The following is a 27,326-nucleotide window of genomic DNA, read 5'->3' on the forward strand; positions in this document are numbered from 1 at the left end:
TTATTTATCTCTTGTTAATTTAATTAACTAAAATTAAAATAATTATTTAATTTATGACTTAATTAATTTAATTTATGATTAATATAAAAATTTATTATTTATCTCTTATTCAATTTAAACTAGTTAAAAATAGTTATGATGCAGTATGTTATATCACCATTTTACCCATAATAACTTTAACTTAACCATGATAATTTTCACTTGACTCATGAAGCTTTAAAAATGGACCGAAATTTCATCATTTATAGGTTAGTTAATCTGGAATCCGACCCACAACTTTTGTTGATCCTTCCAGATTTGATGTAAGCAAACAGCAGTGGAATTTTCATTTCTGGGATTCAGCTGCCGACCATGAATGTGACCTCGAATGAACCTGGAGAAACTGGGAAATCTGCATCTTCATCCATGATCTGCACATATAAGCAAAGATGATGCAATGCTTAAAAAATGTAGCTCTTTTCATGGCAGTCCTCAAACACGAGCTTCATGGTACTACTACTACTACTCAGATCACAGGCAGGTTGTTTGCTGTCTTATTTTATAGTGCGTCAAGTACAAGCAGCTGCATTTACACGATATGAGAAAGAAAAATCATCATAGTAGAAGGAAAAACTTGTAAATGAAATCTAGATACCACTAAAATCAAGTGTCATGCTACAAGAAAACAGAGGAATAATTCCAAATCATGATAAAAAATCATTCCGTCACTTGTGCAGAGGACAAGCGCAATTCTCTTTCCCTATATCTGCAGCAATACAAGGAGGTTGTTTTTCTTGATACCAAGTAGATCGGTTTTTAACTATTTCATTCAGAAAGACATCCAGCTTCTCGATGCTCACACTAGGCATCACCACCACATGTGCTATATTCCCTTCACACGCAAGTTGCCACCTACGAACAAAATCCTCATCCCTGGGCCGCTCAAACACAACTGTACTGCTTAGTTCATTTAGCATAGCACCAATTCCAGCTGCACGCAGCTGATCCTTCAAGTAGTGAGCATTTCGGAGGCACTTCTGAACTTCCTTTGCAAATCCATTGTAACCTTTTCTGTTGAGAGTATACCAAAGGAAAATAGGAGCATGACCATTCCGGCTTCCCATGATTGTAGCATCTCTTGATGCAAGGTATTCAACATTGCTTGAGAGCGCATTGACATGCTCCATCCTTGTGATTTGCACACCACAAGGCATTGGACAACCCACAAACTTGTGCCCAGAAACACTCACACTTCCAATGGGCTTCTTAAAACTAACCTTCGGTGCCTGTTCACAACCAATAATGATATCAAGCGTAAGAGGGGATAACATCCACAAAAAAAGGTAACACAATATGAGAAGTTTGAGAAACAAACTTATTTAAGATTATGCTAAAAATCATCGACTCACAGACCAGTCAATAAAAAAGCTTAATAAACATATTTATTCCTTTTTGTTTCTTTTAAACAAACTTAGAATGTTTGTGATGTTTCGCTCAAAGCAGGAAAGAAATCAAATAATTTGTCCTGCTGACCTTTTCTAGTAAGTACAGCCTGATGTTTTTCTGAGCCCTAATTATAGGCTAATTCAATTTTTTCATTGATAAATCCAGAGGAAACATATACCATTTTACATTCTGCCACTTGCAAGTGAAAAAATTATGTATCGACAACAGTCAGATTATGAGAATGTGATTAGGGAACAACTCAGCTATGCCATCCTCAAATCCACGTTAAAACAAAGCTATACACGCGATTAACTTACCCGTTTGACAAAAGGCATCATGAGTCCAAACAAAGCTCCATCACAATGAATGTAGAACCTATCACGTGAAAAACCACATCCTTCAAGGGTTTGTATCACAAGATCCAGGTCATCTACAGCACCTTTGACAGTTGTTCCTACAGTAAACAATGTTATCTGGTTATTTCTCTCATTTTAACAAAACCCATGACTTTTTGTTATATATATGGAGAGAGAGAGAGAGACCTATGTTAACGTTGATTATAGCTGGCTTGCTCTTGTTAGCAAGCAACTTAGCTCTGAAATCAGCACAATCAATCTCACCCGAGATTAGAGTATCCACCTTCACACACTCCATTCGATACATTCGTGCTGCTTTGAAGACAGAGTAATGTGATTCCCGTGATGCATACAAAATTCCATCCGGAAACACTTCCCTCCTGCAAACTTAATCAGTTATTTCCACATTTCAATTACGAGAAGATTACAATGCTTGAAAAATAAGTACTCCGATGTAATAGAAAAAACCACTAACCCAACTAAAATGCCGTGAAGATTGCCTTCTGTGCCACAGTTTGTAATGTAACCCCAGTAATCATTCTTCTCTATTTCCCACAAACGGGCAAACCAATCTAGCACACCAACTTCAAACTGCCTTGAATGAACTCCGTAGTTGCTCTCGATAAACGGATCTCCAAGATTGTTGATTGAGAAATGCTGTAACTGGGCTAGTGCACCATAATCAAAGTCCAGATTATACGGGTAGCCTGAAAGGTTGCACTTGAGTTAATAGCCCAGAAATTTCATGGCCCTAACAGAAGTGTACCGAGGATCAATTGAATTAAAATTCATTGGAAAGTTGAGTCTGCCATATCGTTATCAGCAAAAGCAAAACTGCATTCGAATACATAAGCAAATGAACATTTCATGATTTTACATTTTTTTAGAACAATTACGTTAAGACGATGTTACATTATATTCATTTCTTTAATTTTTAGTTGATTTCAGTTTAGCTTAACTTCTACCATGTCTATATGCTTTCGCTTTGCAGTGACATTTCAAATACCCAAATTGCATGTAAAGGAAAACGTAAAATTAAGGCCTTTGAATTCACAAGTTCTTCAAGAAACAAATACGACACCAGATAACGCACTCTGTTTTACTATTAACTCTCATCATCATAAATGTAAAAAAATTCCAGGCACAATATGCAGATTACCCTTTTCTTTGTGAGCTAGATGGATATATATATAATCTCTCAACAGAACCAAAAATGAACTCAAATTTAACAGCCTGCTTTTAATATTAAAGACGTTAATTTCTTTACCTAAATGATGTTTGGTCCGCTCCATGAGGCTTTTGCGATATCGAGCCAAGACACCAGCCATGTAAGCCTCCTTGTCACCGGTAAACTCATCGTTCGCTTCCGGTTCCGTGACAGCGAAGCACGTGGTGTGTACGTTCTTCCCCAACACAATCTCCCTGCTCTTCTTATCCAGCTTATCCACGCCTGCATCTTCACCGTTTGCGGCCGTAACAACCGGAGGCAACGGTTCCGGTACTACAGCAGTGGGATCGAAGTTCCTCCTGGTAACGTTCGGTGAAGCAGTTTTGATCTCTACGGCCCCAGCCATGATTTTATTTTTTTAGATCTTAGAAAAGGGAAGAATGGCGTGAAGTTTGTGAAATGGGAAGGAAATTTTATTTCCTTAAAATAAAATTCCTCTATGATGCTTTCCGCAGGTGATTGTAGTAGATCTGAGAAAATGGAGAGAAAACAGGGGGTGGTTTGATCGACCGCAGTTGGGATTCTATTTATAGGCGGCTGCTTGTCATTGGTTACTTTACTTGGTCTCACTTTCCAATGCTTATTTTTCCGGCCTTTTCCCTGTAATTTTAAAAATTAAAATATCAGACTAAATCCATAATTTGTAGAAACTACAACGATTAAGGTGTCTCTAAAATTAGTGCTATTGATAATATATGTGTAACATGTGGGTTTAACTGCTTAAGAATAGACCCACCCCACTCACACGCTTTTCCTTTTTACAATGATGATTTGAGTTTGAATATAGGAATTAATTAAAGATAAGATAACATGTAAGATTTGCAAAAATCTGCAACACAATTAGGTGTGCATTGAAATAGATAATCTCCTAATAGTATAAATTGTTAAGGGCATCGTTGCACTCGAGTCAACACCTTATGTTAGACTGCGATAAAACCACCTCCATCCTTATAAAACAAGCCATGTTTTTTTAATAAACACAAATATTCTTTTAAAACATTTTATTTATATTTTCAGTGAGATTAACTAACAATTACAGTAAATTTGGATTTATAATAGACTAAAATTAAAAATTCACTAGCTTTGTAAGTTTTCACTAGACCAAAAAGATCCAGTAAAAAATAAGAGGTGTGATGAGTTCTAATGCACTGCACTATTTCCAGTAAAAAATAGCGGCTGAAGCACGTTTGGCACCAGCTAGGCTTTTAAGTGCACCTCACTAGAGGTAAAAGCTAAACTATAAATAATTTTAGGGTGAGTTTAGATGAGCCGTGTGTTTATCTATGATTAGTGTAAAAATAATGGTCGTGATGAGTAAAGATAAAATTGCACTTTAGCCCCCTTAAAATTATAAAAATTTGATTTAATCCTTTAAAATTTATAAATATATAGACTATAAAAAATTAAAATTTTATTCGCCCCCTAAAAAATTGTTCTGGCTTCACCCCTGTGAGGAGATTAAATACTGTAGTGTGAGATAAAAAGTAAATTAAACACACCACACCGCAACCCACCGCTCATCCAAACTCACCCTTAATCAGTGTCACGAGTGAAAGTGACAGAAATCTAATTAAATAAGTTATTTTTCAAAACAATTTTTTTTGGAACATCTTTTAAAACAAATATTATAAATTGGGATTCATTCATTTTTATAACCCACGTAAAAAAAGTGACATGTAGATACAATGATAAAAATATGGTATAATGATAAATTTAATTTTTAATATTTATATTTTTTTCGTTAAAATTGATCATTAATATTTTAAAATGAGTCAAACAACTAAAATATTAATTTTTAATTATATTAGCATGACGGCCCATGTGTGGTTCATATTGATATGGCACATTTGTCTTATATGTTATGTCAACAAATAATTTAAATTTTATTAAAATATTCAAATTTTTAGCACAAACAACACGTGGATTGCCATGTGACCTTTCATGTTTAAAAAATTAATGTTTTATTAACATTTCTGTTAAAAAAAACCAATAATTTATTTCTTTTTAAAAGATTAATGGTCAAATTTAACTCTTTTTAAAAGGTTGAGAGTTAAATTTCACTAAAAAAAATAAGAATCAAATTAACAAAATATGTAAACATTAAGAGTTTAATTTATCATTATGCCTAAAAATATAATAATGTTATGTAATGAAATTTCTATTCAATGATAAAGTAGAAGTATTTTTGCATTTTGAAATTTCATATTTTGAACTTATTATATTAAAGTTCTAATTAAATTATTTTGATTATTAATTCAAAATTTCAAATACATTTTTAGAATTATGTAATTAATTTATTATATAACTATTCAAATAACTCTAAATATAATGGATACTATTTAATTATAACTAGTATGGTTTATCCATACTTCGCACTGGATTAATTATTTATGGTGTCAAATTGTAGAGTTAAAATTTGAAGATTAAAATATACTCTAAATAAGGTTTTCAGAACTAGACTGATGGTCAAATTGGTCATACCAGTAGTTTGTATGATGTAATTAAATCAATCATTAAAAATCATAAAAAAACCTCGGCTCAATCCATTTTTAGCCTGGTTCATTCGATTCATACCAATTCACGGCTCAATTGATCTAATGCCTCTCTTCGGGTCGATATCCCTGTCAATTCGATTTGGTTCAAACAACCATGACTCTAAGTTTTTACACTATGTACATTTGGAATTTAGTCCTTCAATAGTTTAATCCCTTTACTTATTGGATTTAAAAATCCGCTTTCAAATTATATATAAATGTAACATTTTAATTGAAAAGTTAACTATATTAACTATTTGAATTAATCAATAACATTTTAAAAATATAAAGATTGAATTATGTTAAAAATTAAAGTATAAATATTAAATCTCAATTTTAAGTATATTAGAAGGACCAAAATTGAAAAAGAACGGAAAAAAGGCATGGTGTGTAACACCCTGATACCGACCCATCGGATCTGAACTACAAGGTGTAGCATTTGTTGCCGGAGCAACTACAAATTACAACTTTCAATTTGGCTATTAATACACATTCAATTACAAGTAAATCATGATTATTATACAATATATAATCATTTTCGAGTCTTATACAAGCTTACGAAGGTTTGTTTGCTAAACTGAGATCAATATGGACCAAAATGTAAAGAATACAAAATTTTCGAGTCAACGTCACAACTTCGGGGTTTCCTTGTTGTGACGTGACTCTCTATTAAGGTTCGTTGTGACCTCAAAGTAACAATGCCATCGCGAGAATCCTACTTTGTTCCTTGTCACAACATGACAAATGTTTCTATCAAAATTTAGCCTCCTCAAGGTAAAAAATACCTAAAAGTTTATGTATAGCAACCAACACACAACTTATCAATAATTTCAAGTGATAAAATACCAAAATTATTAACTATCTAAACCAACTTCAATCCCACATACTCCAAACTAACCAAACACCATTTCAAGTCATTAGCAAAAGATCATATTATATACAACATAAACCTTTGAGACATTTAGCCAAAAGTCCCTAGGTACATGCCAAAATACCAAAATGAGCTATTTTATACAAACTTTGTTGGGTCGGAAACGATAATCTGGATGCTGACTTCAAGTCTTAGGGCTTCAAAAAGAACACAAACTTGTGCACGGAAAAACAACCGTACGTTGAGCAATAAGGCTCTATGGTACATTTATGATTCAATATATATACAACATGCATTAACAATAATGCAACTCAAGCTAAAACATACTTATATGCCCATAATAAATCTCAGTTTGTACAATTATGATTTAAGGTCGTTTAATTGATTGCATTTTCATGTTATTTTCATGTTATTTGCCCATAATAAAACATATTTATATGCCCATAATAAATGCAAATAACTCCTAAAGCATTCAATTCTCAACCATGAAATCTTTCTAAAACTTTAACAGTTTTACAATTTGGTACATGGGCTAGCTAAATCCAGCTCTCTTGATTCAATTTCCATAAAAATCAAATAAAAATAGCTAGGGGCTTACTTGAAATTAAGGTAAAAAGCTTGGAAACCCTACAATGGCGTCCTTCCCTTTGCTTTGAAATTTTGGATGGTTGGAGAAGATGAAATTATCTCTCCTTCCACTATTTCACACACACACACATATATACTTGATTACAAGTTAATTAGTTTAATTTAATTATGTTTTAGTTAATTTAAACCTTAATTACTTGAACTAATTAACATACCCACTAACATATAGTTAAAACAGATCTATTTTTATTTTAGTCATTTGGTTTATTGTTATTTAAGTCCTCAAGCCTTAATCTAATTGAAAATCTATAGCGGTTAAATTTTTACAATTTAGTCTCTAAGCCATAATTACTCACAATTTCAGTTAAATCACTCAACCAAATTTCAAATTGTCAATATGATAACTACGTAAATATCTTTATTAAATATTTACAGACTCAATTTATGAAAATGGGATCTCAAAACCACATTTTCCGACATTACTAAAAACCAGATCGTTACATGGTGGGTGTGCTATGTGTTAACATGAGGTATATATATTTGAAATTATACCACAATTTTAAAATTAAAAAAAAAGATATTTTTTATGGTGGTTTTCTTTAAAGAAATTATTGTAAAAGGTTAAATGTGTAAAATTAGGGCTAATCTTTTAAGGGTTATTTATATAAAGAGTTTATAACGTATAAAAGTATTAAGTAAAAAATGAGATGAATATTGACATATTTAGAAAAAAAACAATTAAATCATATATTACTTGAAAAAAATGAAAATATAATTTAAAACCTAATATACAACATTCAAAAAAATCATTATTCGAGCACTTTAAAAAATGTTTAGTTATTATATGATGATTTTAAAATTTTTTACCTCATTTAAACACTTTTTATAAAAGTTAAGTTGTTATGCGATGATTTTAAAATATTTAATTTTTATGTTAGCAGCTGTTAAAAATTTTAATTTGTTTAAAAATATTATTGCATGAGATTTTATTGGCCCTTGGAGTCTGCGAGATTATAAAATAATATTATGAGAAGGGGGTTTGAAATTGATTGAGGGAAACATATTTGTAATTACTGCATGGTCCCCCACCCACCCACGACGTGAAAACTTGAAGTGTCCCTATTGGATTAAGATGTTGGTTATCTTTTCAACAATACTGTGTAGTTTTTTGTTACCACGTGTCGCCCAAACTTTGTCGTGTTTTTTTTTTTAAAAGAAGAAAAAAGAAAGTGTAGAGAGTTCTAGCAATTATTACAATGACTTATTCTAAAAGTGACCCTTCATGCATCACTTGTAAGGATCTTATCCAGCAGCATAGGAGTGGTTGAATCTTGGCTCTTCAAGAATGGAGATACTCACCATGAAAATTTCGAATCAGGCTCCTTGCTGTAGTTCTATTACTTGTCTTCTCAAATTATCCATCACTCTTTAATTTTATTTGTTACGTTTTATATATAATTTTTTATATAAAAATAGGGTTAATTCATAAATTGATATTTAAATAATATTATTTTTTAAATTTAGTATTTATTTATTTTTGTTATAAATGATATCTAAATTTTTTTCCCAAATTGATAATTTTGTTAAATTTATTTAAGAAAAAAAAGGCTTAACTCATAAATTAATATTTAAACTATTTATTTTTTTTCTTATTTTGATATGTAAACTTTTTTTTTGTTACAAATAGTACCTCAACTATTCTTTTGCTACCCATTTTAAACAAATATGTTATATCCATTAAAAATTCCAACTAATAATATTTTGCCACATCATATAAACTTAAAAAATATTTTTAATTATTTTATTTTTTCTTTTACATTATTTCTCTCTATTTTTTTTCTATTCTTTTTCTTCTTTTATAATGTATGACAATACTATATGCTCCTAATTAATTCTGTTTTCGATCTTCATCACCCGCTTGCTCAACCTGGCGAGACCGAAAAAGTTATTCCATTGAGCATAACCAGTGTTTTTAGAACCGAATCAGAGATTGGACTTGAGCTGGTTGACTCACAAACCGATACAGGTCAATTGAAGCAATCTAAAAAAAAATAATTAAATCGATTTTCTCTATTTTTAAATATTTTTCTTTTTTCCTTTTCATGAAAATTTAATACTTTATTTGATCGAATTAGAAGAACTGATCAAACTGAGAGTTAGTGGCCTGATTGGTTAGACCATCAGTTCAATTCTAAAGAAAGAAGAAATAAAAACAATATACAATCAACACTCTCTATAACAACCCCGTTTATCTATCCAGGTTTTGCCTGTTATAGAGAGTTGACTATTATACACCTATAACATCATGCTCTTATAGAAAGATAATAGTTGTAAGCTTACTATAGAATTTATATAATGAATTTCTATTAAATAAAGAAAGTGAGAATCAAATCATTAAAATTAAAAGACGTACGTAACATGTGCATGTATTATTGCTTTTATGCATATTTTATTCTGCATTCTTTCACATGATTAATTATAAAGTTCATAAATTTAAGAAGTTCAATTAATCAATGAGTAATCAAAATAAATAAATTAATTTATCATGAGTTACTAAATTCAAGTAATCAAATTATAAATTTATGATACTCCAAATTCATAGTAGAATATTTAATTAGGGAACTTAATAGTTTATTGAATTGATATCTTTAATTCCACTCATTGAAGATTATTTTTATTTAATAAAATATAATTAATAAATTTCTTCACGTGAAATTTAATTATTTTATTGAAATAATATTTAATTAAAATCATTTTCAATTAATAAATGATAATTAATAGGCTAACTTATATGAAATAGCTATAATTTTACTTAAAAAGTTAGATCACATATTGTTGTAGAGAACTAATTTAATAAAGCACGTATTTCATAACTATGAATATTGTTGTTATAAGTGAAAACTGTTATAGAGGATTAAAATAAAATATAAAATATCGATTATTCTAGAAACTTGTCTGTTATAGTGAAATGTTGTTATGTAGCTATTATAGTGAGGGCTGATTGAATATAAAAGATAAAATAATACATTTTATCTTTTTTACCACATGTCAATTTTTAATTTATTATTTTTTTAAAAATAGACTTACAATTTAGCTAATGATTGAACTACCAGAGGTACCAACTTGAAAAAAAAGTAGTTTAGGTTTTACTTGTAACCCAAAAAGTATTTAGATATCAAAATGGGAAAAATGCATAGTTTAGGTGCCAATTTATGGGTTAAACTTCTTTTTTAAATAGATTTAGCGTTTGACTAACGGATGTATCAACTTAGGAAAAAAAAGTTTACTACTACTTATGACCAAAAAAAAGTTTAGGTATCAAGATGGGAAAAGGAATAGTTTAAATATCAATTTGCGAGTTAAGGCATAAAAATATTTAAGATAAATATTTATTATTTATTTCTTAAGTCATTTGGTGAAAACATAGTAGAAAACTTTATCAACCATTTTCAAATACTTACGATATACTCAAAAACATATTTGAAATATGTTTTTAATTTATCCAAATGTATTTGAGTTTATACTAAAGTGGTTTGAGGTGTTTAAAATGTTTTTAAGGCGTTTTAGTAATTAAGTCTCAAGACTCTTAAGACACAAAACTCTTAAGTCTTGAGACATAAGTCGCAGGGACACTTTTTTAACCTGAAACTAGTGCTTCTAATGACTCTATGTCACCTTAACAACCATAAATGTCCACAAAATCATTCATTAGTAAAAGTATTCTTTAAGACTACTGAAAGATATATGAGAGCAACATCCAAGATTAAAGATTAAGAGAAAAGTTTTCAAATCTCCTTCTTTCATTTTTATTGTAAATATTCTCTTAGAGATTGGTGTCAAAACTTTTACCATTAACATATCTCTGTATTTAAACTTGGAAACATCCACCTTCCTAAAGGTTGTTATTGTTCATTTTTCATTTCACCAATTGTAAATTGGGATAGTTTTAGTTGAACCATAAAAATCAAGAAGGATCATAATTTAATCATAAAAGCTAGGGGAAAAGGTTCTATTATACTTTCTCCTTTGAAAGATATCAATTCTAGTAGTGAATTGAAAAATCTTTAGTGGTGAACAACTAAGATAGTGGAGATAGACAATTGATACCGAAAACTATTTTCCCTTGATATTATCATTTAGAATAGTTTTTAAGAAAATTTTAAAATACTAATTCACCTCCTCTTGATATTTTCAGGCCTAATATTGAGCATTCTTTAGGTGGTAGCTTGCAATCAATTTGCTTTCCAATCCTGGGAGTTTTATCTCTTATTTTCTCATCGATGACGACCACATATCTGGTAAAATTCAAACATTGGGCATGAGTTTGTCTAACCAAGAACTTCCTCTAGTAAAGACTAGTGAGCTGTTCCCAGATTTTTTAGGTGACAAGCTCAAAGATCAAGCTCTAGTCAATGCCCTTGATTGTTTTATAATGTGGAGCTATGCCTCGTATTTTTCGGCTTTTCTTCTCCCAGTTAAACTCTGTTTTTAGTTTTCTACTTAAACTCTGATGAGTGTAATTTATTTTAATATTAGTTTCTCACTTAAACTCTAATTAGTGTATGTTATTTTAATATTATTTGACCTACAAATTTAGCCTATAAATAGACCATTTTTTCTACCCTAGAAAGATAACTCATTACACATTTAGGTCTTAGCTTTTACAAGTTTTCAGGTAATTTTGTGTTTACATTTTAAAGGTTCTTATTTCGAGGTTTAGGGTTTAGTTTTATCTCCATCTTTTGTACTCTTCATTTTTGCCATTTTAGTGAAATTATTTTTATCTGTGGATTTTTTATCCTTTTCGAATGGGGTTTTTCACGTAAAATATTTATGTTCAATCTTTTAAATTTTTTCGTTATTTTACTTAATTGTTGTTTAAACCAGGTTTATCTCCCAACAAACTGGTATCAAAGCTAGTTCGATTTCTACAATCAACCAGTTTAGAGATAGCAGCAACAATGTTTGATATTGATAAATTCAATGGCATCACAAATTTCAATCTGTGGCAAGTTCGGATGACGACAATTTTGATTGAGAGCAAATTAAGAATGTCATTATAGAGAAGAAGCCTGCAGATATGGATAAATTAGAATGGGATAGGTTAGATAAAAAAAGCTATATCCATGATTCAGTTGTGTTTAACAAATAATGTGTTACAAGAGGTTTTGATGGAGAAAATGACATTCACCTTGTGGAAAAGGTTAGAAACCCTCTACGTGACAAAGTCTTTGGCTAATCGATTGGTGTTAAAAATAGCTTCTATACACGTTCCGCATAGACGAAAGTGTGCACCTTATAGGTCACATCAGTCAGTTTATTACTATTTTAAATGATTTAAAAAATGTTGAGGTTCATATTGACGATGAAGATCAGGTTATGCTATTATTATGCTCTTTGCCCCATTCATACAAATATTTTAGAGATACCATAATTTATGGCAAAGATAATCTCTGATTCGAGGATGTAAAGGGTCATCTGTTGAGCAAAGAAAAGCTCGACAATGAGTTTGGTTCAGATAGCAAGTCAAATAGGTAAGCCTCGGTTTTGGTAGCATTAAGGAAGTGAGATAAGAGATGTCACTATTGTAAAAAGTTAGGTCATGTCAAGACAGATTGTTACAAATTATGAAATAAAAGGATTGTTGAGAGCAACGAGGAAAAATTAGTTAGTGCTAATTTGACCAATGACAAGGGTTATGATTTCTTTTTGGTGTCAACAAGTGAAAGCTCCAAGCTTACGTCTGAATGAGTCTTGGATTTGGGGTGTTCTTTCCACATGAGTCCCAACAATGACTGGTTCTCCATATATAGTTCAGTTGAAGGTGGAGTTGTGCGCATGAGAAGTGGTTCACCCAGTAATGTAATTAATATTGGTATTGTTTAGATTAGGATGCATGATGGGACAATTAGGACACTATCAGATGTCAGACATGTGTTTGACTTAAAGAAAAATCTCATCTACTTAGAAATTTTGCACTTGAAGGGTTGTAGAATTAACATCAAGTCAAGTGACATTAAGGTATCTCGTGGGGCTCTCATTTTGATAAAAGGTAAAAGAATTGACAGTCTTTATGTTTTGGAAGGATATCCCTCGTTTGTTAAGAAGTCGAAGTCAACTCGTTTGAAGTTAAGACAACTTGGTCATAGAAGAGAAAAATATATAACTGTTTCATATAAGAGATGTTCTCTTTTGGGTGCAAGTTTTGAAAATATAGGGCACTGCGTTCGTAGAAATCAGACCCAGATCAGTTTTGATTTGGCAGTGCACAAGTCGAAGACTAAAAGTCTTCCAGTTTCTAAGCACAACTTCGACTCGGTTAATATCCTGCATAGTTCAAGATAAGCTCGTGGTATGCTTTGGCAAAGAAGGCGTTGTGGAAATACGAGTCAATGTGGAGATTTGTGGAGTTATGCCTCATATTTTTTTGGCTTTTCTTCTCCCGGTTAAACTCTATTTTAAGTTTCCCACTTAAACTCTGATTAGTATAGGTTATTTTAATGTTAGTTTCCCACTTAAACTTTGATTAGTGTAGGTTATTTTAATATTATTTGGCCTGCAAATTTAGCCTATAAATAGATCATTTTTTCACCCTAGAAAGATAATTCATTACATATTTAGGTATTAGCTTTTACAAGCTTTCAGAGAATTTTTGTGTTTACGTTTTGAGGTTTCTTATTTCAAGTTTTGGGGTTTAGTTTTATCTCCATATTTGTACTTTTCGTTTTTACCGTTTTAGTGAAATTATTTTTGCTCGTAGTTTTTATCATCTTTGGAGGAGGTTTTCTATGTAAAATATTTATGTTTAATTTTTTCAATTTCTTCATTATTTTATTTGTTCGTTGCTTAAACCAAGTTTATCCCCGACACGTCATTATTTGCAAATTATTTTTAAGCCCCAAGGTTAGAGAAGCATTAAAGAAACTATTTTTAAAAGTTGCACATGGAGAATTGACTCTTGTGGTTCACCACAAATATGACATAATGAGTTGTCGGATACCTCTCACTTGCAAGCTAAAGAAAATTCCCTCTCTCTGTGTCTTTCGTAATGCCAAACTTCTCGCCATCTATCCTCTTTCAATCCCCAATCATTTTCATTGAGGTGTTTATAAGCCTCTGCTACGATTATATCACCACTATAATACAATATATCCATAATTACCTTTTGTTAATTAAAATTAATAATGTTAGCTTCGTTGGTTATATTTAGAGATAGGCATAGTATAAAAAAATAATTTTAAAATATAAAATATTATTTTAAAATTTATTTCAGAGCATTTTAATTAAAAGTAAAAATTTATGTATCAATATTACAAATAAAATTAACTTTGACATTTATTCCAAAAAAAAAAAATACTTTGACGTTGCATGGTAACAATCTAGTTATTTGATAACATGAAGTTAAATAACTAAAGAAGTAATTTTCTTTTAATTTAACTGTTTTTTTTCAAGTTTTTCAAAATAAAGTATTTTTAAGTCTAGATCAAGCTTTTCAGAATGAGATTTATGGTTAAATTGATCAAGTCATCGGTTCAATTAATTTTATTGGTTTGGACAATTTGATTAAATAAACTATTAAAAAATTAATAAAAATGTTAAAAGTCGATCCAACCAATTTTTTAGTGTAGTTGAACCTATCGATATCAGTTCTTGATTCAACCTATCTAAAGCCTTTCTCCGAACTTATACTCAACCGGTTCAAATAACCATGATTTAGATTTTATTATTGAGTGGATGTTTTTTAGAATGTGATGTGTATTTAATTTTTAGATTAGAATTTAACTTTTTTTAATTAAATTAATTCATGTTAATTTAATTGGATATAATCTTTACCTCTATTTTATTATTCATATTTAGGCTTCGTAGTTATCCCTCTCAACAATGTCATCCCCAAGATTCAAATATGAGTTCTCTTCTTATGAGTACAATATTCCTTACCATTCATTCAATAGTAATTGATAATTTAACCACGAATGATAATACATGAAAAATTCAATATAATATATAAGCAAAATTAAGTACAATAATACGATATATTGCTAGATTATGGTATCTGCTTACAGTCCTCAACAACAGAAGCACCCCCATGGAATGCAAGCCAAGGAAGGTACCACTCTTCTTTCTTTTTTTTGGTCAAAATCAGTATATCTATCGTCATTATCAATGACTAATTCTCTCGTTACGAATGCTATGTGGGGAAGTAAATTGCTAGTGGTGAAAAATGTTTCCACGACCTTTCCTCTTCTTAAAAGTACAGCATAATACTTTATCACCCTAAATGCCCTAACCTTTTCTCCAAATTCACGTGGAAAACCCTGTGTAACGCATCAGGGACGTAATGGTCATTCAATATGCCGTACGCCTTCAGTTTTTTTCCTCATGACTTTACTTTTCCTATTTTAACCCTACCGAAAATTTTAATCAAATCGGTCGTCCTTGTTTTCTTAAACGGAATTTCCACTCGCTTCAATTTAATGTACAGCTCGTTAAAGCCAGCCTGAAATCTGAAACCCTAACTTGTTTTTCAGGGTTTTCTATTTTTTATTTTAGTATTTATCAGTCATTGAATCTGAATCAAAATCAAATTCGTAAACATATGGAAGTTAAATGTTTTGTTCAATTCGATTGATCCCTATATAAATTCAACTGTTTCGAAGCCTTGAATTGCTAAAATTTGGTTGCTGGTTATCAAATGGCGGATCAACAAGAAGAAGAAGACCTGAGAATGGCTCTACGGATGAGCATGCAGAATTCGCCGCCAGAGCCTAAACGGAGCAAGCCCAGAGACACTGCCATGTTACCGGCGGCGAAAACGCCGGAGGAGAGCCGCCAGTTGCAGCGCGAGCTCATGGCAGCCGCAGCTGAGAAACGGATGCTGGCTGCGGCTAAAGCCGCTCCGCCTTCTAGTTCTCAGTCCAAAAACGAAAGAAGTGGAGATTTCGAAATGAAAGAGGCAGAAAAGAAAGCCAAAGAAGTTAATTTAGGGAATGAATTGTCAGATAAAGAAGCTCATCAGTTATTTGCTATGGTGTTTGGAACTGGCGTTTCAAAGGATATACTTGCTCAGTGGAGCAATCAGGGTATAAGGTAAAGTATATTATTTTACTAATACTTTAAAATTTTAATTTGTTTTTTAATTAAGTTCACTGCTCGTAGATTGGGAGTTACTTAAGGATTTAAAATTGATGGCTCAATTGAATTTTCCTTAAATATGGTGGTTAAAGATTTTGATCCCAAGATAAATTGGCGGCCTAAATTGCAATTTGAATTTGTTACACTAGCATCAAACTACTTTTCCTATATAATGGAATAGGACATGCTATGGACGGTTTTCTGCATATCAGACTTCGATGGAAATTTTTAATTATTTGGTTAATTTTTGTACTTCATTTTGGTATGCTTACTGTAGTTGGTGGAAAGTTTCGTCTTAGTTTATGAGGTAAACACTTTTTACCTGGAATAAAACCAATATTAGGAGTCTGAATGTTTTCTTCATTGGTATATGCAAACAATCCGTAATGCGTTTCAAATGAATTGCTAGAACAATCAACACTTGCTACTATGCACATGTTTATCTCACAGCAAACTTATTAGAAATGGTTAGGATGATTAAGGTTAACGACTAGGGTTTCTTAATGAAAAACTCTGTTGAAGTTGACTAATAATTAAAATTTGTTGTTGCATGGGGTTAAGAATTGATGAAGAAATATGAGATTTAGAAAGCCACATTGGAGCCATCCTGGTACTGTGGACAATAGCCATGAATAGTGTTGTGAACAACGTTTAGCAGTTCAAGAGTAGAGTTTCATGGTCAGCACATTTCAGTTAGGTTCAAGTCTACAAGGGTTCAATCAAAGTCTGGAAATTAGAGAATAAGATGAATCCAGGCTTTACACAGACTTTTTCAGCATGATTCTTAAGTTTCCATAGGCCTTTCATGCTCAAGGTGCTAAATATCTGTCATACTTGTTCTATATTAATTGGAAGAAGTTACCTCTTACATGTTAATTTATTAAGTGAAAGCCTTGAACCAAAAGTGACTAAGCATCTTGGACTTAAGAGTGTACAAAATCTTGGATCTTGACCTCTTACAGTGTATGTTATCCAAGTATGAAATCCAGAAGTAGACCCTTCTTTGGACTGTGTTATGACATGGTTAAGTCTCGGTTTGCTATGACTATGTTCAAGTTGAATCACCTATTGTCAATTGATTTTAAGTTGAATACTTGACATAAATTCCCTTTCCTTCTACCTTTAATAATCCTAGAAATTAACCCCTGAAATTCTAATCAACCTAGCGATCAACTCATTAAAAAGCCCAACCACACTGCAGTAGTTCATACCTTGATGAACATTAATCCTGGATCCACTATGTTCACATGCTGGTAATTTGATTGGTGGCCTAGCTGGTAAAAGGCATGAAAAGGGATCGTAAATCTTAAACTGAAAGATCTTAGAGATGATGGCAATTGTGAGTAAGTTTGTCTAGTTATAAATCCAACATGTGCATCTTCCTATTATCGGAATGCTAGCAGGCTATGATCATTTGCAATTCTTTGTGCTAAACTGCCTCATCTTAATGTATTATGATTGCATGTTCTGAACCTGGCCTGGAAATTTCGGGTGATTCTTATATTTGCTTATTGCCTAATACATGCCTAAATATTATGCAGATTTAGCCCTGATCCAGAAACATCTATGGGCCTAGTGCAGCATGAAGGTGGGCCCTGTGGTGTCTTAGCAACCATACAAGTAATTGCTTTATTTCTCAGTGTGTGTGAGTTTCATCTACCAGGCAGCTTGTAAATTGTCAATTGGTGTGCCATCTGGAGTTCCTAATGCTTTCAACAATTATTTGATTTATTTTGCAAAACCAGAATTTATGTAATTGCCTTTTTTTTTTTCTGAGTGGGCTAATATTATGCACTGACCTTAGAAAAATTTTATTCTCTGGATTGCTTGTTCCTTGATTTTTAGTTATTGAATAGAATTATCATATTATTGAATGGATATTCAAATATGAGGAATATTGGATCCATTTAAAACATAGCTGTTAAATTGACTTAAACTTGTTATTTTCACCAGTGATGGCTTAAACTTATTATTTTTGTCTATGATGCACTTATTTAAAATATACCTTAGAAATATTATTTCCACCAGTGATGCACTGTACTTATTTACTTATTTTCTGCAACTTTTTTGGATGTTCATTTTTAAGAGAACTTCAATTGATACATGCTGAATTGATGACCTTATTACTACATTCTTTAGCATGGCCACCTTATTTAACCTAGTTTGATTTCTGTTTTGATGTTTGTCACTTGATAAACATTCAATGCCGCTTCTGCTGGCAATGTTTCGTCTCTGTACAGGCATTTGTTCTTAAACATCTTCTTTTCTTTCCTGATGAATTGGGTAAAGTCGCAGCAAACATGCCACAGAATTTGAATTCCAGGAGATCCAAAAGTCAATATGTTGCGTCAAATAATTTTTCTGCTTTTACTGAAGATGCAAAAGCAAGGTAATTAAATTTTACTGCTAAATTGTATGATCTATTTCTAAACTGCGTAAGGACAGGTGTTCTTAACTCACATTTGTGTTTCAAAGTTTTCTAGCATATGGTTCATGATATGAAAGGATTAAACACATGAGCACTTTTAGTTGCAATTTTATCCAACAGTGTAACTCCTTTTCCTGCCTATGGTTGCCTTCGTATTTGTTTTATTAATCATCTAATTATCTCCCATGTCTCAATGTTCGTTCTAATGATTGCTTTTATGAATGATAGAATCTGTACTGCTAAAATTGTTGTTTGGTCAAGAAATTGGGAAAAGTTAAAATGCCTGCTCTCGTTAGGCGAAGTTGGGTGGATTGTGCAATTTCTCATTTGTAGGCGTCTTTCCTGAGGTGCATTGTTGTTTGTGTGGACTGCTAGTGCTATATTTTTTTTATTATTTCTGTAATAATCAGTTTGGAAGGAATATTTGCTTTCTTATTCAAGTTTTGCAGCTGTTTCATAAGTCATAACCTTTTCTTTTTCCAGTTATCTATTTCATTGAATTTTTTGTTTCTGTACACAGAGCCCTGGTTAAAAGTATGAGTGAGATGTTATTTTTATGTGGAAATAACAAAAGGGCTGTGATTGCAACTTTAAGTGTTATTTCCCACGGCATTGAAGGATCTGAAGGCAGTTCAAAGGATGTGGTTAGTGGAATTGTGTTGACCTAAATTCTTAATAAATTGCCGCTATGCCCTTTTCTGTATTATTGCATGCTGATAATTGTTTGTGTTTGTCAGATCATTGCACAAGCACTTGAAGGTCTTTCAATTGAGTCTGCTTCTGATTTGCAGAAAGTTCTGAGAGTAGACAGATACACATCACCTACAAGTGCCTTTAAGAGGCTTGAAGCAATGATTCCCATTTTTCAAAGTCGCATGGGAGCGCTGCTATTCCTTATCTCGGCATTACTTTCTCGAGGATTGGTGAGTTTGTTGGCTTGAAAACTCCTTATCTTCATCAATATTTCTGATAGTTCGGAATTCAGAAGGGTGAATGTACCTGAGAGGTCCCTCTACTATTAAATGGATCAATTTAGTCCTTGTACTATTAAAAAGATTCATATAAGGCCAAATTGAAATAGAGTTAACATTTACTCTTTAAGAAATATCGTTTAAAGTTCAACAGAGTTAATATTTTTAAAATTCTTATCGTTCTGTAAATGAAATCTTTTGTTTTGAACTAAACTGCAATTGAAAAAAATTTTCAAGACATCTTTTACAGAGTAAATGTCAGCTCTGTTAGAATTTGGACTTGATTGATTCCTTTTATTTGTATAGGGACTAAATTGAACCATTTAATAATAGAGGGAATAATTTAATCCAGTCCCTATAATACAGGGACTTCCCCCAAGTACTTTAACCCAAGAGGAAGCATATACCTGTATGTCCAAAGTTAAGATTTTGTTTGCATGGGGATGTAATTTTATCTGTGCTTCCTTATTTCTTTAGGACTGTGTTCAAGCTGACCGTGATGATCCCAGCCAACCCCTAGTAACTGCACCATTTGGCCATGCTTCTCAGGTATGTAAATTTGCCTATATCCATTGAAGGGATGGGGCTTTAATATCTCCAAATTGGTAGTGCTGTCCTTGATGCATTCTTCCATTGTAATTGCACCTTATACAAAATTATTTCAGGAAATTGTGAACTTATTGCTCTGCGGGCAAGCTGTTCCAAATGTATTTGATGGGAGGATGGATTTAGGTGGTGGCATGTTTTTGAAGGGTATATTTACAAGTGTGGAGGTTGGATTCCTCACCCTTCTGGAATCCCTTAATTTCTGTAAGGTTGGTCAAAATCTAAAATGCCCAAAATGGCCGATATGGGTTGTTGGAAGTGAGTCCCATTATACTGTCCTGTTTGCTCTGGATACAGCTGTTCAAGATGAGAATGAATTGGAAGAAAGAGAATCACAGATCCGGAAAGCTTTTGATGCCCAAGATCAGAGTGGAGGTGGTGGGTTTATTAGCGTGGAAGCTTTCCATCAAGTGCTGAGGGAGACAAGTATCCGACTTCGATCTGAGAAACTTGATAGCCTCTGCAACTCAGGCTTCATAGTATGGAGTGAGTTCTGGCAGGTTATTTTGGATTTAGACAAGAACTTGGGAGGTCTTAAGGATTCAACTGGACAGATGGGTAGAAAGATATTTGATCTTTACCATTTTAATGGGATTGCAAAATCAGATTTGAATGGCAGCCAAGCAACAACCGAAGGTGAGACTCCGGTACAACGACCCAGGCTTACAAAATTGAGGGTTTCAGTACCCCAAGGTGGACCCTGAGGAATTTATGGCTGATGCAGCGGTTGCCCCTGGTAATGCAGGGAGTGAATCAAGTCAGAAAGATGCAGAAGTAGCTAAACCAGAACAACCTCCCCAGCATGCACCATTGGCAGACTGCATTAGAACACGCTGGCCTCGTGCTGTTTGTAATTGGATCGGGGACCCTCCTAGTATAGTGTGAATGTATCGTCTCAGGGATTCTTACCGTAGTGTTCCTGCTGCTGAGAAACACGCTGGAACGGAAAAGGTGGCAAGATAGTGGTAAACCTGGTTGATTGCAAACAAGGAGGTAAGTTATTTTCCTGGTTTCTGTCTTTTCAGGTTCTGTTGTGTATTTCCTGTAATCATTGACATTCTACTTCAATTTTCATGTGTTAATTGTTAAACACTCAGGGAAAAAAAGGATGATCTCATCTCTTACGTCAATCAAATGGGCATTCAAGGGTTTTTTAGATAACTAACCCAAAAAAATTAAAAAATTATGAAAATGACCCTAGTACTAGATTATTTAGAAAAATGACTTAATTTCTACAGTGTTAAAGGTTGCCTCCACTTCCTATGGCGGCACCACCTCAAAAAGTGACTCAATCATTGCTTTATAATTACAGAAATAATAGGATGAAAAAAGTCATTTTTTTGTTACCACTTCCCAAGGCGACACCTGTATAAAATTTTTATATTTTTTCGTGTACTTCCAGAGTTAATTGAATTTTTTTTATTATTTCTGGTGCCGCCTCTTTTAATGGAGGCACCAAATTGAATTAAAAGTTTTTTTTGGTCTCCTTCCATGGAGTGATCAATATCTGTAAAAAAGGAAAAACTTTTTCCCTAATGACTACTCGAGATATAAGCCCTCATCTCCCTTAGTTTTAAATGGGATATTTCGATATGGACTATTAACTGCGTAATCACTACGAATAAAACCTCTTAACCGCTTAACTATTATCTTAAAAACGACATTATATTTTACGTGTTGTTATATATATAATAGTCATAATGAAACAATTTTTTCGTTAAAGAATATAATAATAAATATCTCCCCTAACATTTTTTTTTCTTTCAACGTAACAAGAAAAAAAATTAGGATCTTGTGTTGAGGTTGAGGGTATAGTAGGGACCACGAAAAAAATAATTTTAAACTGCTTCAGAAATACCATGTAAAGTGGCGACATTAAAAAATTTTAAAATTAATATTGTTGCCGCCACATCTCAAGTAATCATCAGGGAAATTTTTTTTACAGATATTAGCCACTTCATGGAAGAATGCGACACTAGAAGTTTTTTTTAATTCAATTTGATGCCTCCATTAAATGAGGCGGCACCAAAAATAAAAAAAAAATATTATTTTTTATTAACTTTGAAAATAAATAGGAAAATATGAAAAATTTATACGGGAGCCGCTTAGGAAGTGGAGACACAAAAAAACAAATGATTTTTTATCCCATTATTTCTATAATTATAAAGCAATGATTGGATCGGTTTTTAGAGGTGGTGCCACTGTAGAAAGTAGAGGCACCCTTTGACACAGTAAAAACTAAGTTATTTTTTAAAATAATTTAGTACTATCTAAAAAATCCCGGCATTCAAGGTCTGCGTTTGCTGTTAGTGGGGAAACATATTAGCATGCAAATGTTACAACCTCTTCTTTTCTTTTCTTTTTTTCTCTTCCACTGCAATTTTGTCCCCCTCTGAAGCTCTTCGCTTTGGTTCACTTGATAAAAAGTACTGTACTAATTGTTTCTTTTTTTAAAAAAAGAAAAGTATTTAATAATAAATTTGCCCTACAAATATCACTAGAAAGGGTATAATTTGGATGCCGATTCACATATTAACCTGAAACGGAAGGCAAGATTTGGATAAATGCTTATTTTGCTAACTAGCTTTTAAAATCATTATTTTAACACCTAAAATATTTTTAATATCCCTATCTATTTTTAGCTTACATACTAGATATATACTAATGTTACATATAATTTATATATATTAGTTATGCATTCTTTTTCTAAAAAAAGGGGTTATATATATTAAACTATGCTTATTAATAAATCATATTTATATTTTATAATATGTGTTTAAAATAATGCAAGACGAAGCAGTATAGAGCAATCCTTGTACCGCCTCCATAGCGGCGTTGCATTCTCCCATTTATTTAAAAACATATAAACATTAAGGTGTTGACGATTATTTGAGTAACGGTTAAAACCATGGGATGATTCAACCAGCACAGCTCGGATCAATCATCAAACATGAAATGAAGTATAATCTACGGTCAAAACCATTTCATTCTTTCAGCTCCAGTACCATTCATGGCAAGTTAGCTTGCCAGATAAAAGCCAAGAATTTCATGTCCAAATGGTTCACATTTGAAACTTAAGCAGACAATGAAAAGAGTTGTGTTCCATTACCCCCTTTTGTCTGAAATAGTAGATCATACAAAAATATTCCATCAATGATCTAAAAATGTGCAAATTCCATCAATATGTAGTAATTATCTTTTAGAGGATCAATCGTACTACAGCATCAACCAACAGCTTAGTGTAGGAAATTTGATGAAAGGATTCATAGTGTGATTCATTCCCATAAAAAGCGACTAGAAACTTCGTTCTCATAATCAAGCAGTCCGTAGAGGTGGAGAAACCAATATAACTCCATCCCCCCTAACAAAGAGAAATGGAACCGTGCGCTTTGTAGTCTGAAACGAGGAAAATGGGGTTATCATCCAAAAACATGAAACAATAACCATAAATCAGAAAGAAAATTTCCAGCTTAATAGGAGAAGTTCATGTTTGCTTCCACTCTATATCCAGATTCTTGCATTACCAAGATAAAATGAGCTCATTCTGTTCGTCACTAAACAAACACCTTTAAGGTTGTATTAGTAAGAAATCATAGCTAAAAACCAATTATAACAAGCCAGTATGATTGTGGTTTGAGTCGTGAATAAGCAGTCATTCTTCTAACTTCAAATGACAAGTTAAAACAACTCTGAAAATGCTAACACCTAATAAAAAAAATGCATGTGTTCTTCATGGCAAATAAAGGGAGTAAATTACTTGTGACTATTACAGCCAAAACTTACTACTAAACTTGCCTATTACCTCTGGTTCAAACATTAGCTATCAGAACAAATAACAATCATATTGAAAGGGACAAGTAATAAGATAACCTACCCGAACAATCTCTTCATAGGTTTCATCATCTATTTCAACCGTTGTAACAACCTCTTCAACATCCCCTAGAATCATATTCAAATGCTGATCATAAGCCTGCAAGCCACATTAGAGAAGAACTAGGCATCAAAATAAGAGCTACAAGCTTCTAAATGTTAAGGCCAATTATATTTCCAAGTAATAAGGATATAATTCCTAATTACTATTATTAAGCAAGAAAAAACTCTTCTCGAAGAATCAAAGGGATCTAGAAATTAAGAACATAGATTATTGTCATCGAGTAGATGAACCATCCAATAGACAAACTAATAATGCCCTCTCAAGCTCTTCACAGGAAAGGATGATCTAGAAATTTTACTAATCAAACAAAAAGTAGCATCATTGCAGCACATCAATTGCACAACAGGCAACAAGTCGTACAATTTGGGGGGAAAGATAACGAAGATTTCAATTCATCCAGTTTAGGCATATTAAGTATATTCATGCAATTGGTAGCATTTCGCATATGAGCATAGAAGTCGCAATATCCTAGGGTTAGCCAATACTATCTGAATTAGCATACCCTAAATAAATAAATGAAAACAAACTAAGAAAGGGAGCCCTAGAAAGGAATCACTCAAGATTTTGATTCATCCTGTTTAGGCATAATTAAGCATACTCATTGAACTGATAGCATTACGTGTATCAAGGGCTAGCTGATACTATCTGAAGTAGAATATCCTAAACTAAAAAAAAGGAAGAAAAAAAGAAGAAGAAAAAACCCAAATTAAGGAACCCTAAAATGGAATTGGAAAACGGAACATTGAAAGTAAAAGAGGTGGAAAAGGGAACCCTAGAGTTAGAGGTATCTAGAAAAGGGGAAAAAGGAAACGAACATGGAGCTTGCCACGGAGCTCACGGTCAGAGCGGAGCTTGACGTAAATACGCTCGTCGAGGCTGAGCCTTATCAAATCCAAAGGCTCCTTCACCGCGCTCTCTTCCTCGCTTGCCATTCTTTTCGCTCCCTCTTTGTTCTTTCCGTCTCAACAGTGAAGGATTGGATTTTAAGCCTTTTAGGTTGCAAGTGAAATAAAATAGAACTGATTGATTATACTACTAATACAATTATGGTAAAAACACTTCTTCGGTCTTTCTCAATTTTCATATTAAATAAATTTATCCTTATAAAAAATCGAAATAATTTAATCTCTATCAATTTTGAAAATTAGCAACTAAGGATAATAATTGTAACCTTATTGCTTTTCATCAATTTTACATAAATTTGACTGATAAAATAACAAATTTGGCTCTTATAATTTACAAATTCTCTCAATTTAGTCATGATTTAACAAATTTAGCCCGTAATATTTTTATAAATATATAAATGATAGGGCTGAATTTTTTGAATTTTTAGAATCAAGACTAAATTAATAAAATATGTAAACATTGAAGGTTAAATTTGTTATTATATAAATCAAAATTATGTGCAATTGACGAAAGATATTAACTATGTGATTAATTGTCCTTGATGCTCACTTTAGAAATTGACATAGATTAAAAGATTTAAAATTTTTAAGAAATACTAATTTGCTCAATTTCAAAATTAAAAGACACTGACCACGTAATGAAAGAAAAAAAGAACATGAGTTAATAGATTGATATAAGGTAAATTATAATATAAATTTATAAAATGTTATCGTTTTAGTCGCATTTCACTCGTGATATTAAATTTAACTAAATAACTCTATTAATCTATTTCTATACTAATAATAATTCATTAGTAACAAAATTGCACCGAAAATCACGGTTTTTAATATAAGTATGCATTTAAAAATAACATTCAATAAATAATAATGCATATGAAATAACAACATATATATAAAACATAAAAAATTAACATATTTAAAATTAATTTAATTTGTGAGTAAAAATAAGTTTAAATGTGTAAATACTTGTGATTAAGAATATTAGATGCACTCAAATTACTTTTTAGCTCGTATTGTTATTTTTCTATAGCACGTTAAAATGGCGTCATATTAGGTAAAAATTACTTATCGAAATGTCAAAATGTTGGTAAAAAAATCAACTTTAAAAATATAGTTATAAAATATTTATTTGACAATTGACTCATTGAGTCATAGGTAAGGTGGTAATTAATTTTTTTTAAAACTCAGATCTATATTGAGTTAGTGTTGAATTGGTTTGTGATACCAACTCAATTAACAAAATTATCATTATTAGATTTTGTCACAGCCATGATGTGGGTGAAAAAAATGATATTAAAATTATATTTAAAAAATAAAAAATTGAGTTATAGGTTAAATGGTAAAGTGTTTATAATTAAACATTGTTTTAAGTTTGAGTTCAATCCTCAAACAATATTGTATTTTTAGTTGTTTTATTTAAACATTTCATAAAATAGTGAAAGATGAAGACACCATTAAATTGATATTAATTCTTTATTAAAAAATAGCTTTTAAGTAATTTTTTAATTGAGTTAGTCTCGAGTTGACTTATGACATCAACTTGATACAACACTTTAAATAAGCAGGCATAAGTTCAAATACAAATAATGTGGATCAAAAAATTTGTGTAATGATATCAAAATGTAAAAAAAAAAAATTAAAATAAAGACTTGATTGAAGTGATAAAGTTGAGGTATTATAAATGATAGTGGCATTGATTTAAAACTTTAAATTTCACTATATCCAAAAATTCAATTGATTTTATCAAAAATATGAAAAGACAAAAGTATCATCGTAATAATATAATTTATTTTAAATATGAAAGATATTTTTGCAATTCTTTTAATTGAATTAATGCTTGATTGACTTCTGACACTAAATTAAATATTTAACTATTAATAATGTCCTTAAGTAAATTTGATGTTGTCAACTTAAACATTTCAATTAAAATCGCATTTAAAATTGTTACATGAAAATTTTACTATATGGTCTAAAAACTTTAGAAGGAGGCAGTGTATGAAAATTTGGTTGAGTCGTGCCTAATCCTCTCATCCTCACATCTGTTTATGCAATTTTAGGGGTTACCCCAATTCCATGCTTTGAATGGGCTTAATATTCCCCTTAAGAATGCACTCTCCCACACCACTGTGGTGCATTTAGGAATGTTCCCCCCACAAAGATGGTCCAACATGACACATATATGTTAATTGTTTATCAGTGTGATCCTGACTTTAGGTGAAATTAATTGTGGAGCAGCGTACAACTGTGGGAGTTTAACACTATGATGGTGGCCCATCCCATGGCAGTAGAGATGTAAATGGGAGAATTGTTATTTTTTCAACTTATCCATCCCCACATCAAACACCTCT

At 31.8% G+C, this 27,326-nt stretch overlaps 3 protein-coding genes across 3 annotated transcripts; 1 reads left to right on the forward strand and 2 right to left on the reverse strand.

The window, feature by feature from the left end:
* Nucleotides 1-600: 600 nt before the first annotated feature.
* On the reverse strand, nucleotides 601-3,594 carry LOC107914114 (serine decarboxylase). The gene is made up of 5 exons (XM_016842870.2): nucleotides 3,049-3,594; nucleotides 2,257-2,488; nucleotides 1,968-2,161; nucleotides 1,743-1,879; nucleotides 601-1,265 (listed from the first exon to the last, which is right to left on the reverse strand). The coding sequence occupies exons 1-5, from the start codon at nucleotides 3,353-3,355 to the stop codon at nucleotides 705-707; spliced, it is 1,431 nt and encodes a 476-aa protein (XP_016698359.2). The 5' UTR covers nucleotides 3,356-3,594; the 3' UTR covers nucleotides 601-704.
* An 11,469-nt stretch (nucleotides 3,595-15,063) lies between these two features.
* On the forward strand, nucleotides 15,064-21,295 carry LOC107914112 (ubiquitin carboxyl-terminal hydrolase MINDY-3). The gene is given in 8 exon segments (XM_016842867.2): nucleotides 15,064-16,089; nucleotides 17,676-17,754; nucleotides 18,375-18,523; nucleotides 19,083-19,206; nucleotides 19,300-19,485; nucleotides 20,011-20,082; nucleotides 20,199-20,824; nucleotides 20,826-21,295. Coding segments are annotated over 8 exon segments (1,830 nt in total). The 5' UTR covers nucleotides 15,064-15,694; the 3' UTR covers nucleotides 21,025-21,295.
* A 1,925-nt stretch (nucleotides 21,296-23,220) lies between these two features.
* Nucleotides 23,221-25,206, reverse strand: LOC121217861 (sm-like protein LSM3B). Its single transcript, XM_041094358.1, has 3 exons — nucleotides 24,889-25,206; nucleotides 24,014-24,109; nucleotides 23,221-23,535 (listed from the first exon to the last, which is right to left on the reverse strand). The coding sequence occupies exons 1-3, from the start codon at nucleotides 25,003-25,005 to the stop codon at nucleotides 23,455-23,457; spliced, it is 294 nt and encodes a 97-aa protein (XP_040950292.1). The 5' UTR covers nucleotides 25,006-25,206; the 3' UTR covers nucleotides 23,221-23,454.
* Nucleotides 25,207-27,326: the final 2,120 nt, after the last annotated feature.

This window comes from Gossypium hirsutum, chromosome D05 (genome assembly GCF_007990345.1).
Source record: "Gossypium hirsutum isolate 1008001.06 chromosome D05, Gossypium_hirsutum_v2.1, whole genome shotgun sequence".
Classification (NCBI taxonomy): Eukaryota; Viridiplantae; Streptophyta; class Magnoliopsida; order Malvales; family Malvaceae; genus Gossypium; species Gossypium hirsutum.